The 14,199-nt window shown below is 41.0% G+C and overlaps 1 protein-coding gene across 4 annotated transcripts in view; it reads right to left on the bottom strand.

Annotated features, from left to right (window-relative positions):
• The window catches only part of LDAH (lipid droplet associated hydrolase), an 86,369-nt gene that overhangs the window by 52,340 nt on the left and 19,830 nt on the right, over window positions 1-14,199 (bottom strand). For all 4 annotated transcript variants that reach the window (XR_001363836.1, XM_005874935.2, XM_014546689.1 and 1 more), the window contains one exon: window positions 8,914-9,083. Coding sequence is in view for 3 of the 4 variants with exons in the window: in XM_005874935.2 (XP_005874997.2) it covers window positions 8,914-9,083 (170 nt within the window). In the remaining variant the exon portion in view is untranslated. The remainder of the gene's footprint in view (window positions 1-8,913; window positions 9,084-14,199) is intronic.

Below are 14,199 nucleotides of genomic sequence, written 5' to 3'. Positions count from 1 at the left end.
TTGTATTTGAAGAACTCAAATATTAAAGAACAACAGTAGAAATCTTATGGTTAGGTCAAATAGATTTTAGTGGTTTGTCAGGGTAACTTATTGTAGCCATCTATAACCATAACCCTCCTACCTAACACTCCACCTAAAAGCAGCAAATGGAGGGTTAGCAAACAGAATGCAGAGTCTCAGTTCTGCCATTTACTAGCTGACTGACACGTGGGTTAGACGCATAACTCCACGGGGCTACAGTCTCCTTATCTGTGAAGTGGGAAAATTAGGTTATTAAATGTCCTTGTTACATGTGAACATGTTTTGCAAATTTCAAATGAATGTTGGTTATAATTGTTAGCCATTACTAACAATTAATTTAGTGAAATAATGAGAGGAAGTCGCATCAAATTTAAAAACTGTTTTAGGTTTCTAGATTCAAATGAAGAACCAAGTATAAGGTGAAAAAACACTTTTGCAAGGATGCAGTCAAAGATTAAGAAAAATTCAATTTTCCTAGTTTTCAAGTGTGCTTAAAAGACAAACACAGGAAATCCACTCCAACAAACGTTCCAACATCTCTCTCTGCATTGGCGACTTGCCTCGGCATATGTTAAATTATCTCCCACTTACGGACAAACATATTCTTTTGACCAGCTTCTTCCTTGTCATTTTGTCTTCTCATTACTGGCCAATTCCTGGATAACTACCCATTTATCACCTGCGACTTCCTCTCATTATTTCACTAAAAATGCTCTCTTTGAGGTCATCATCAGTGACCTTACAATGACTAATACCCGAAGCCTCAAGGTCCCTTTCTCTTTACCTTTGTTACACTCAACTCTGCAACCTATTGCTACGTAACATGCCATCCCTCAACTTATGGTTTAAAGCCACTGGTGATTATTCTTTCTGATTTTGTGGGGTCCAGAATTCAAACAGGGCTCAGCTGGACTTCGGCCCCACATGGCTCACTCCCATGGCTGTACTAGTAGCAGATGGATAGGCTGGAAGGTCCAAGGTTTCACTCATGAGAGTGCCTCCTGATCCGCTGGACTTCTTACGTGGCAGCTGGCTTCCAAGAGGGAGGAAACAGAAGCTCCCCGTACCCTAGGCTTGGAAGTACCAGAACATCACTTGCGCTGCATCCCATTAGTGAAGCCTCGTCACATGTCCAGCCCAAGTTCAAAGGGGAAGGAAAAGAGACTTCACCTCTGGAGAGAGGAATGGCAAAGAGTCTGTGACCATCTTTAATCTACCACATAGCCACAACTCTCTTGACATGTTCTTTCTCTTCTCTTAGCTTTTGTGGTATATCTAATCTATTCCTTTTTTTTTTCCTTTTTTTCACAATGACCCACAGAAAGATATATATTCTACATTTGTAATCTAGGACATCAACACACACTCCTAAGAAGTGAAACGAAAGTTTCACAATACCTACCTTTATTATAACCCAACACACTCTAATGTTTTCTATTCTTAGTTACTCTGTTTACATATATATATAATTTTTTTTTTCAAATGCTGTTTTGTTTGCAAACATATGCTTCTCTCCTCTGAAGAGGAAAAGACTTTGCAGCCTCATTGGTGGCAGACTTTGTCATGTAAGTTGCTCCATCCAATGCAGTGTGAGGAGTGACAAAGTCACTTCCAAGCAGAAGTTTTAAAACACAGTGTGTGGTTCACTGTTTCCTTTTTTATCCTCTGCCATGAGACTGGAATATTCCAGAGAGAAGTTACTCCATCAGTGTGGATTCTGGAATGAGTGCATGGAGAGAACTGCCTGGGGGCAGCCTACCCTCAAAAGACTTGTATCATGAGCAATAAATGAATCTTTATTGTTAAAAGCCACTGTGTAACTACAGTGTAGTCCTCCCTGTCTTGAATGATCGCTGGTTGCAACCCACGGAGGTGATTTCAGGAGCCACCAATGGACTGCAGCCAATAGTTTGAAAAATTATGATACCTTTTGCCTTTTCCTCTTCTTCAGACTCCTTGCCACCAAATAGTCATTCCCCTACTATGCATCTACGACCTGTTTCATTTGTCTCTTAACAACTTCCCTTGGCAAATCCCATATGCTGTCTTATTTCTCATCTGGATTAGTGAACTCGCCTATCACTTGATTGTTCACTTTTTATTCTACACTCTCTTCCCATTTCATTCTTCTTTTTCAGTAGCGATTACTTTACCTGATGTGGGAATATCATCATCACTGGTCCTTCCGTCGCTCCTTGCTGTTCAGAAAGTAGAGTCCAAAGCCCGTAGCCCAAACTCTCTGGTCCTTGCACTTCTATGGGCCTAGGTTCTCACCCGCCACCCCACACACCCATTGTGTACACTATGCTGCATCCCAATCAGACCATTCACTGCTCTCTTCATGTGCCCAGTGATAAAAACCATTTCTCCTTTTTCATACTGCTTCCACTTCATACAATGCATAGCAACTCCCTATCACCAAAATATCAAATTCTCTCTTTCTACTCTGACCCGTCCTTCTCCAGTTCAAGCACCTTTGTCATCACACTTTGTCTGATATTCCCAATTGGCAGCCACCTGTCTCTTTAAAACACTCAGAGCCTATGGTACTTCCTCATCTTCCTCATTCTAATATCTATATCTATATCTATATCTATATCTATATCCACTTTTTTATTGATATTTAGAGAGAGGAACGGAGAGGGATAGAGAGAAACATTGATTGGCTGCCTACTGCACACCCCCTTCTGGGGATCCAGCCCACAACCCGGGTATGTGCCCTGACTGGGAATGGAACCAGTGACCTCCTGGTTCATGGGTCGATGCTCAACAACTGAGCCACACTAGCCAGGCTGCCTTCCATTTCTTATCACTTAATATAGGGACAGGACTCTGACAACAGTATTTTGACAAGTGAATTACTTCTTACTCTCCGCCCTCTCTCCAGAACACAGCTTAGTGAAGCTATCTGAATGTTCTCAGGAGCATCTCTAACTTTGTAGACGTGAAGGTCCATCGGAACAGTGAAGCACACATTCTCAATAATCTCATTATTTGCAGAATATCTGAACTTACAATTTTTCCCTTATGTAGATGGTATGTACTCTTGAATCAGCACCTACGTGCTATTCTAACCCTTTCAGTACAGTTTCCCAAGCTTCTCAGCTGTGCTTGCTGTGTACTTTGAGTCTCTAAACTTGTGAGTATCTAAGAACACGAGTGGGGGTTCCCCAAAGAAACAAAAAACAAAAAAAAGTTCTGAACAATGACAAATCCATGTACTAATTTTGTCAATTTTACACATATATCTTCATTTAAGACCTGTTCATTCTTATTTGAGACAAAATTCTGTTATCTATTTCCTTTACCCACAGCAAACTAGTAGCAACAAATTCTAAGTAGGAAACAGAAGTGGCACCTAACACTAAGGGAGGAGACAGAAAAACTGTAAAATAAACAGACACGAGAAATATATATTTTTAAAAAGCACTTTCAGAGAAGAAATTTCAGGACATAGGCAAAATCCCTGTAGTTGTATTTTACTGTGTAGTATAATCACACTATCAAAATGATGTCCGTGAATCACGAATTCCTCCATAATTAATATGCATTGTTGAGGAAGGCAGATCAGTAAGTAATATATTTTAGACAAATTTTTATCTAATTTGATAAAATAGTACAGTGGTTAAAGGAGTGGGTTTAAGTAATATGGAAATTTCATTTAGAGAGCAGATATTTTTGTCAACAAAGGAAGCTCTATGTTATTGTGCTTCCTTCCCCCCAAAGGAAAGCCAAATAATATTAAAAAATTAAGTTTTGAAGGATCTGATACCTCTGGAAGGAGAGGAAGTAGTATCATTAAATATTATATAGTAGTATCATTAAATATTATAAGTTCTTAGAGGAAAATAAAAGTGAAATTACTGAAGTTCACTTCATGACTCAGTGCCGAGCCCAGCTCAGAATCAAGTGCTTTCAACACGCAACCTTGAACTTTATACAATTTATTGGCAAAATCAGATGGTCCATTTTAAATATATGAAGGATTGATCTTGAGAGACAGAAGATTCTAGGTAGAGGGATAGGACTCCTACTTCTTTGTTTCTATGTTACCTCCTAGCCCCACCCCAACTGCTAGAGCAATCTTCATGGGGTCTCTCATTCCTGGAGCCGAAACGTGATGAGTCACATGAGCATACTCCGGGAACAGCTGTAGGCTCTGCTAGTACCCCAAGGTTGAAAGAGCTATCAAACGACTTCCTAGACTCTCTGTACCCACAGCTAATATAACATGCCCCACCCTGGAGTCAGACAGAGCCAAGGCTGAGTCCTGGCAAGGCACTTTCCTCGCAGTTCCCCTCTATAAAATGAAAGATGGGACTAGACCGTCTGTCTCTAAAGCCCATCTCAGTGCTAAGATCCCATGAGTCTAAAATCGTGTTTATTATTGTAAGTCATGACAGCTACTATTTAACAGCCCCCTAATTACCTAGTTTCTCATGCTCTTTTAAAATCCTTTCTTCTGAACTTTACTGTCAAAGCATATGAAGAATTTCTATAATTCTATGTATCAAATTTGCTTAAAGAAAAAGATACTTTAATGCCAGATTTTTAAAAGAGCTATTTTTTTTAGTATTTTAAAATATAGGTCAGACTATGTTAAAAATGTGCAATAAATCTCTAATAATGATTTTAAGACCAAAGTTTCCTATAATTAGTTACAAAAATATGGTAAAGAACTGAACCAAAATAAAACCAAGCAAACCAGCTACTAAACTACACATATGTCCTTAAAATCTTATGGGAGTCAAATATTCCAGTAAAAATAACAGAAGAGATGGAAACACAAGTTTCTTATTATCACACTTCATATGTTATAAAACATAACAGTTAACTTATTTTTGGCAAAATGATTAGGGATTGCAACACTGGCTTACACAAACTTATTTGATTGTCAAATGCATCTTAAATGGAGCGTGTCATGCTAACTTCAGGCATGCAGGCACGGTGCCGTCGTAGAGTAGCCTAGAGACACTGAAATTTCAACACTTCGGCAGGGATCATACCACCAAAATTAACTGGGCCAGGTGTCTAAAGAGGGGTGGGGGGACTTCAACAATGTAGCTAATTGAAACCAGATAAAGCTTTTGAATAACAAAAAAAAAAATCATACAGATGGTCACCCTCCACCCCGGGTGACCTTTATGGACAATTTATTGCACGAGTTATTTTCTAAAATACACCCTTCTTAAGAAAACACAGTTTCACATGTCTCTCTGAAAACTCTATAATCACAGCGTGAGTTATGTGTCCACAAACAGACTAGGTTAAGCTCGTGTTTTCTCTTCCTTTTCCCTTTTCCCTACGATTCCTACAAGGGCAAGAGCACCTGAAGGTGGAGCAAGAATCAGAAAGTCCTAAAGCTGAAGAAGTCCTAGGAAGCTACACTGACCTTCAGGTGCCTTGTACTTCTTCCCCGACAGACTTGTGAACGAGAGTCAAAAAGGGAGGTGGGTTCCGAACAAATGTGTAGAACAACTCTTCTTACAGATGCATGAGAGAGATGATGCACTACATGCAGAACGGGTGTGGAGCGAACAGACAAAAACCCCAAGAACAGATCTGTGATTAAGTCAATAAACTGAAGGACACAGAAGTGAATATTTTCTTCCCAGTGTTTATACAATAGTGTACTACTCATCAAGGCTCTCCAGAGAAACGGAAGCAATAGAAGATACGTGGGGATGTATTATATATATGGAGACTTAGTGGCGGGCCTGGCTCATGCAATTAGCCAATCTGCCCTCTGCAAGCTGAGAAGCAGGAAAGCCAGTGGTGTAATCAGGCTTCAGAACTGGGGGTGCCACCAGTGTGAGCCCTGGAGTCTGAAGGCTTGAGAACCCATAGACCCAATGACCTAGGGCAGGAGAAAGTGGATGTCCCAGCTCAAGAAGTGAGAGAGAAAGAATTCACCCTTCCTCAGAGTTTTTGTTCTCTTTTGGCCCTCAAAGGATTGCACGATGCTAGACCACAGGGAGAGGATCGGTCTTCTGTTCTCAGTCTACTGGTGCAAACAATAACCTCTCCTGGAAACGTGCTCACAGACAAACTCACAAGTATGTTCACCAGCTATCTGGGTGTCCTTATCCCAGTTAGTTAACACATAAAATTAGCCATCACAAACAGTAATGCTATTATTATTTCAAATGTGCAAGTACTCTTTTAAAAATGTTTTTAAAGCTTTAAAAACACCCAGAACAACTAATAACGAAAATTTTATTTCGTATCAGTTTGCTACATTTCATTTGACAGGACCAAGTCACTTCCTAGACTGGGAAATAAATTATGTGTGTGTTTCTACATGCTTGATTGTACACCACACCAGTGAAATCCTAACTGTAGGAGTGGTGGGACACGGCTCCCAGGGATCCTTTCCTTGAATGTTCATGCTCTCGTGTAATCCGCTCCTCTTCAGTGGGGGCTGGACCTAGTGGTTTGCTTCTAACAAAGAGAATACCGTAAAGGTAATGGGACTATCATTTCTGTAATTAGGTTACAGTTGTGACCTCCATCTTGCCAGCAGACTCCCTCTCTGGCTCTTCTCCCACACTTGCTCTTCCCAAGCATTAAGGAAATGACGGTGGCATCCAGCCAGCTATCAGGGATGAACCAAGACCCTCAGTGTAACAACCTTCGAGGAACTGAGTCCTGCCAACAACCATGCAAATGAGCTTGTAAGCAACTCCTTCTCAACTCGATTTTTCAGATGAGACCTTTTGATTAAAGACTTATGAAAGGCCCTCAAGCAGAGGACCCAGATAAATCATGGTCAGGTCCTAGACGCACAGAAACTGTGAGAAAATAAACATATATTGTTTTACATTGTTAAGTTTTTGGAGCAGTTTGTTACACAGCAGTAGATAACTTACACAACAGTTAACCTAGTGACGGAGGTAATAATCCACAGTCATTTCCATAATAGTCACTAACACCTACAGCAAACTTTTAACTTCTAGGCACCCTTTCTAATTCGTTATAGCACTCCTCAAAAAATCCTTTGAAGGACATATTACCCCCACTTTATAGATGAAGAACAGAGGTACAGAGAGACTCAATAAATTGTCCAAAGTCACCCTGACAAAAGATGACAAAGCAAGTATTTGTGGATATATCTGAACTTCGGTGTTGTGCCAGGGCTCACAGCAATTGTGCAAACAGGACCACTAAGTGACAGGGCTTGTAACAATGGTAACCTCTTTTTTTCTTTTTCTTTTTAAAAACATATTTTTATTGATTTTTTTACAGAGAAGAAGGGAGAGGGATATAGAGTTAGACACATCGATGAGAGAGAAACATGAAAGAGAAACATCGATTAGCTGCCTCCTGCACACCCCCCACCGGGGATGTGCCCGCAACCAAGGTACATGCCCTTGACTGGAATCGAACCTGGGACCCTTCAGTCCGGAGGCCGACGCTCCATCCACTGAGCCAAACCAGTCAGGGCAAAGATGGTAACCTCTTGCCCTAGCCGGCTTGGCTTAGTGGATAAAGCGTCAGCCTGAGGACTGAAGGGTCCCAGGTTCAATTCCGGCCAAGGGCACATGCCTGGGTTGCGGGCTCGATCCCCAGTAGGGGGTATACAGGAGGCAGCCGATCAATGATTCTCTCTCATCATTGATATTTCTCTCTCTCTCTCTCCTTTTCCCTTCCTCTCTGAAATCAATAAAGAAATATATATTAAAAAAAAAAAGATGGCAACCTCCTGACATAGAGGAGAGTCAGGAGGCACAGAAGAGAGCAGAAGCCATGCAAAAGGAAGGAATCACTTCCTACCTTGCCTCCTGATGACCAGGTTCAATGGCACTCATGCTCCCACACACCCTGCAGCTACTTAGCAGTAATCACACCCATGGCTTAGTCTGTCTCCTCCTTCAGACTTCAGACTCTCTTACCTCAAAGACTGCCTCATTCATTGGGAAGTTCTCAAACCACAGCATGAGGTCTGACATATGGCAAGTATTTAATACTAGAGGCCCGATGCACGAAATTCATGCAAGAGTAGGCCTTCCTTCCCCTGGCTGCCGGCACCGGCTTCCCTCTGGCACCTGGGACCCAGGCTTCCCTCACAGCCCCTGCTTTGTCTGGAAGGTTATCCAGTGTAATTAGCATATTACCCTTTTATTATTATAGATGTTTGTTGAATGAAAAAATAATTTATATTGTGAATCGCATCCATTCAATGGGTTATTTCAATGGTATGTGTTACTGAAAGTATGAAGTTTTGTTTTGAAGTCTCTTGTAGTTTCACTCTCTCCTGAGCACTTTCAATAGGTTGTTGTGTCTCCAGTGTCTCTGGCACATAGTGGCACCTAATTAGTATTTATGAATGAATGAATCAATGGATGAATGAATCAATGGATGAATGAATCAATAAGTGTCTCAAAAAGCCTGCCAAGCTATAGAACTGATAAGAATTCATACTTGGGCCTAAATAAATTAAGATTTTGTGTTTCATAAAGACAGCTGTTTTCCTATCAATGATGATGATACATTTTCTTCCTTTTATAAACAGGCATGAACATTTACAAAATACTCTCCCACATAAAGATAGATTCTTATCTAAGTCTTACCTAGTGACCGCTCTTAAATATTCCTTCATAAAAGACAACAAGTTACATGCAACTAAAGAATTCCAGATAACCCTAGATTAAAAGACATTCAGTTGGAAAATTCCTACCTCCTTCAGCATTATTTTTTCAAACATGGAAATAGCATGACCATACACTTGCACAGGCCCACAGTAATATGGGGAAAAGGATAAAGGCAGCTGCCAAGTATCCTCTCTCTGTTCCATTTGTCAATTAAACAAGACACACAAGGACAAAGGAAAACCGAGGGGATCTGTGCAAGTGCACAACCGGCGCCCACAGCCGCCTCCTGGGGCACACTTACCGGGAGCTCGGGCGCGTGCTTCAAAATCTGAAGGGCAAAATAGCTGCCTATTGAATGGCCGATGACCACCAGCTTGGTTTCCTTTGGCACATGAGTTCTCAGGAAAGCGACCTTGTGTTCTACTTGACCACGGAGTCCATAGATGTCCTTAATTTCTTGAGCATTTGGATCTAAAACCAAAAATATAAGCATGTTTTTTATTCAATAAGAAAAAGTAATAAATTCACTGGGGAAAATATTTTTAAAATAACAGTAATAGTAACAGTAATTACCAATTATGTAACGCCTACAGTGTGCTAGCTAGTATGTTTGGCACTACTTAGATTACCTTAACAACAACCCCGGACAGAAAGTGTCAGTATGTTCATTTTACAGAAGCTCACAGACATCAGGTGATAGAATGACAGACACATACTTACTAAGTAAGAGGGGGAGACTCAAACCAGGTCTCCCTCTCCTCACGGTCCATGAATTTTCAAATATTCCGAGACTATTCAAATATTCCATGGCTATTTCATAAATATTCAAATATCCCTAAACTACTGTTCGTTCAGGCCAGTGATTCCCAAAGTGGGTGCTACCGCCCCCTGGTGGGTGCTGCAACGATCCAGGGGGGCGGTGATGGCCACAGGTGCATTTGTTTTAACTTTTTTTGTATTACCTTTCTATTCTGAGTTCAATAAATAGTTTCATAATTTCAAACTTCAATGTTTCTAATTTACACCTTTCTTTACTATATTTTACGAAAAAGGTAGAAACATTAATACATATATCTTTCTGTTTAATTGCTATTAAAATTTTTAAAAAATTAATTTCCAGGGGGCGCTGAGTAATATTTTTTCTGGAAAGGGGGCGGTAGGCCAAATAAGTTTGGGAACCACTGGTTCAGGCCAATGGATCTCAGAACCCTCTGCAGGGTTTGTTATAACATTGACCGCTGGGCCCCGCCACAGAGTCCCTGATCCAACAGGTCTGGGCTGGAGCCTGGGAATCTGCATTTACAAGTTTCCAGGAGATGCTGAAGTTGCTGGTCCTAGGGCAGGGGTGGGCAAACTTTTTGACTCGAGGGCCACAATGGGTTCTTAAACTGGACCGGAGGGCCGGAACAAAAGCATGGATGGAGTGTTTGTGTGAACTAATATAAATTCAAAGTAAACATCATTACATAAAAGGGTACGGTCTTTTTTTTTTAGTTTTATTCATTTCAAACGGGCCGATCCGGCCCGCGGGCTGTAGTTTGCCCACAGCTGTCCTAGGGTCATATGCTGAGAACCACTAGTTAGGCTAATTTATATTCTCCATAAAAAACTAAGAAACCCCATGACATGCTTCATTTTTTAATATAATCTTTGTTTGCCTGAAGAACTCAGACTGTGGAAATGCTGTAAGCTGTTTCTTTTAACCAGCACAGTTCTGACCTGAAATCGCCTCTTTTCCTCTCAACAAATGAACTGTCCTCTAGATTCCTCAAGACTAATTAAAACGTTATCTAGAGCTAATCTTCAAGAAAAAGAAATGAGCCTTCCTTTGCGTTTAACCAGTACTCCGCTCTGACTATAGCCCTTTGCACAACTGTACGGGTGCCTGTTTATTTCCTCTCTTAGGCTGTGAGCTCCATGAAGGCAAGGTCCATCTCTTCATCTCTGCATCCTCTGTGACTAGCACAGGGTAAGTATTACTTATTTAATTAACAAAAATATGTAATTAGGGCAGTGTTAACTATCTAAAGAGTAGTGAATAACAGAATCTTAGACTGTTATATAATTGTCCTTCTCTATAGTTTAAAAAAAAAGACTTTCTCAAAATAAAAGTTTTAAATTAAGAATGCTGTTCCTAGCTATCCCACATTAATTTTATAGGGAAACCACCAGTCACTTCTTCATTACTCCCAATGGAATACAAAAGCGCCTAAGGACTTTTCTAGGTTCGTGCTAAACACGGGAGGCAGAGGATGAGCACTGTCTCCAGTCTTTTGCGCTCACTTAAGTCACCGGTGCAAAGGTCTTCCTTTCACGACTGTGCCTGGAGTTTTCTAAGCTGATGAGAAAGTACACTCTCACCTTTAGGCCTCGACTGTCCCCGGCTCCCCAAGTATTCTGTAACCTCCCTGTACCTAAACATTGGTGGGAGTCTGTTAGCCTTCAAGGCATGCCACACAGAGAGGGGATGGTAGGCAGGCGCTATACTTAAAACTGCCACCTTACTTAAAAAACAAACAAAAAACTCTGTAAACTCCAAACATGTCTTATAGAATAGTTTTTAATTATTATTCTCCAAACAGATGGTGAAATACAGGGTAATCAAATTATGCTTTCCACTGGACTAAAACCAATGGTCTGGAATTTCAATGGGGGAAATGATGGGGGCTGGGAAGAGAGAGAAAGATAGTGAGAGATGGACTGATTCAGCGAGGAGAAGATAATATTATAGACTTAGCAAATAATAAAAGCAAAAGGCATAAATGTGCTAGGTGTAATTTTGGATACAGCTATGATGTCCATGGCTGTCTGTGGTTATGGGGAGAGGCGGAACAAATAAGGTTAGAGAGGAAGGCAGAGACTGGATCCAAGAGGACACTGAACATCACCAAGGAGTGTGGACCCCACAGTGTGAGCAGTGAGAACATATCTAAGGATTGTGACTGGAGGGGCAGTGATCTGGCCAGTGTCACATGACCTTACAGGCATTGCTCCTCCCTAGTCCTGCTGTGCTTCCTCCTTCTGTCTTCCCTGAGGCTCTAGCAGTTTGCTTGTTAACTCCTCCTACCTACTTAGAGACCTCCTTGTTTATTTCTAGTAACTGTGAGCCCCTGAGGCTTGATTGTCAGGTGGTCTCTGCCTTGGGCTCATCTAGTCATTCCACTTTACCTCCAAGTCCTTCTGCTAATCACAGTCCTGGCAAGAGAGAAAGCTCTACTGGGTTCTCGTTCTCTCTCTCTCTCTCTCTCTCTCTCTCTCTCTCTCTCTCTCTCTCAGGTTTGAGGGCTGGAACTGGAGTGGTTTAGTGTTTCTTTGGATAAGCACGACCCGGGTTCATCATTAGTTGAAAGACTGTGTAACTTTTTTAGATGTTTTATCAGCTGAAACTAAACCACCATGATTTCCAGCTTTTATGTTATACTTTTTGAACAAATGACTTCAAATAGTTGATAATGAATCTGCCATCCAGGAAGCTGACTCTACAGTAAATCAAAGCCAGAAAGAGCTTATACTTCTAATTCCTCAAATTTTCTTTTCACACTCCTTTTCTGAGTCACCCCCTTCTGACATTGGTGAACATCTGTTCTCCCAATTATACTCAATTTATGAGCGTGATAATGTGGTGCAGCGAGAATATTATTTCCAACTGTTCATAATTCTAACATGTGCTAATATGAAGCAAAACATACTTTTAACACTTGATGTGTGGTTATAGCTTATGTCCTTTCTCTCAGTGATTACATACATTTCACACCATAGTTTGCACGTCAGAAAACCTGTACTTTAGAATAATAATCTTGGATGATGAATAATATATCTGTCCTGACTATCCAAAGCAATGTCCTCTAGCATGCATTTGCCAGCATAACCTCCAACATGTAAAACAGATGAAAGGGGAACTGTTCTGGGTGAACGGGGTACTAGGGAGGCCCGGAGTTCCACCTGCCCTTCCCAGAACTTTTGGGCCAGCCAGAGCACAGATGGACTGTCACTAACTTGAAAGGCGGCATTTCTACTCCTGTGTAGACCTCTGCAGCTCCACACATAATAACCTAGTAGGCTGTCAATAAACCCTTGATGTGATGAGTTGCCCTTTCACCCCCTCTAGAAACCACAGCTTCCTTGGCCCTGTGGTGGCCCTTTGGGCTAATGCCTCTAGATGGCACTGTTCTCATGAGGTAGCAAAGGACCCACGCTTTAATTACTAAGTTATTACCTCAATAGTACACGGGCGGCCTAAGCAATAAGCATACAAAAACTAAAGTTATAAATAACAAGATGTCAATTTAAAACACAAATTAAAGGCATTTCCCAGAAATTCAGGCATGTACCAGGCACCTTCTCCTGGTTTTCCGCACCAGCATTTACTGGTGAAGGTCTATGGCAGAGGCTCTGAAAAATGTGGTCCCAGGACCAGCAGCATCCATATCTCCTGGGAACTTGTTAGAAATGCAAATTCTCAGGTCCTACCCTCACACCAACTGAAAGGACCCCTCAGGGGGTAGCGCCCTGTAATCTGTTTTAATAAACCACCTTCTGGGATTCTGACCCATGCCCAAGTCTGAGAGCCCCCGATCTAGGGTTGCCCTTCAAGAATCCATTTTCAGCTTTCCAAGTTGCTATTCATGTTCTGCTTAAATGATTGCTTTATTGAACCTAAAACTGTCTTTGGGCATATATCAAAAAGTAACTTAAGACAATAAAAATGTATCTTTTACAATATTTCATAGCAGAGCAAGTATTTGCTGTACATTTTATTCACTTTCAGTCACATTTCAATATGATGGGTTGTTGAAATAGATGTTTTTAATCAAGGCAATAACTGAAATATTCAGTGAACTTAGAATCACTCACTGCTAGGTAATCAATGTCTACCTACATTGATTATACTAGTTTAATACTATGTAACATACTAGTTTCAAAGTATATACCCTAGTCTTTAAGCAAAGTGTAAACATCTCTTAAGTAGGCTGTATTCCCAGGGGGATACATACACAGGCACATACACGTAAACAGAGAGAAAAAGACACTCTGAAAAAGGCACATAGAAGAGTGTTTATGCAAGCACTTGCAATGAGTTCCTTGTTTCATCTACACTCCATTTATCCTGTCCCCTTTACGAGTCACAGCAGGAAAAGGGTCACAGACTAGAGGGTATAACTTGTGACCATGGAAGGTCTAATCTAGAAATCAGCTCAGAGCACTAAGCCTGACAACTCAGCCTCAGTAGTTCCCAGCACGGCCAACTGAGATGACCCACCAGCAGCACGCGCTGAACTGAATACTGAAGTGCTGGCTTCCTGCTGAGGTCCTGCGACTCACTAGCAGCCCATTTAGCTCTGCTGGGTCTTTCCATCCTTGAAAAATAAGGGTTCCAGGTGGGATTTGATGGAGACACTTTTAGGTCTAAGATTCTATAATCCTTCTTTATTTCTTGAAAACTATTTTTTTTCAACAGTGGAAACTTTCCAACATACATAAAAGTACAAGGAGTAGTATAATAAACCCCCATGTACCCAGTGTCCACTTACTACAACTATTTTTTTCTCTTTTTCCAGCTTTCCTGAAGTATGATTGAAAAATACAA

Source organism: Myotis brandtii, unplaced genomic scaffold (genome assembly GCF_000412655.1).
Source record: "Myotis brandtii unplaced genomic scaffold, ASM41265v1 scaffold454, whole genome shotgun sequence".
NCBI lineage: Eukaryota > Metazoa > Chordata > Mammalia > Chiroptera > Vespertilionidae > Myotis > Myotis brandtii.
Note: the sequence above shows the minus strand (reverse complement) of the source record. Positions and strands in the feature narration are given on the sequence as shown.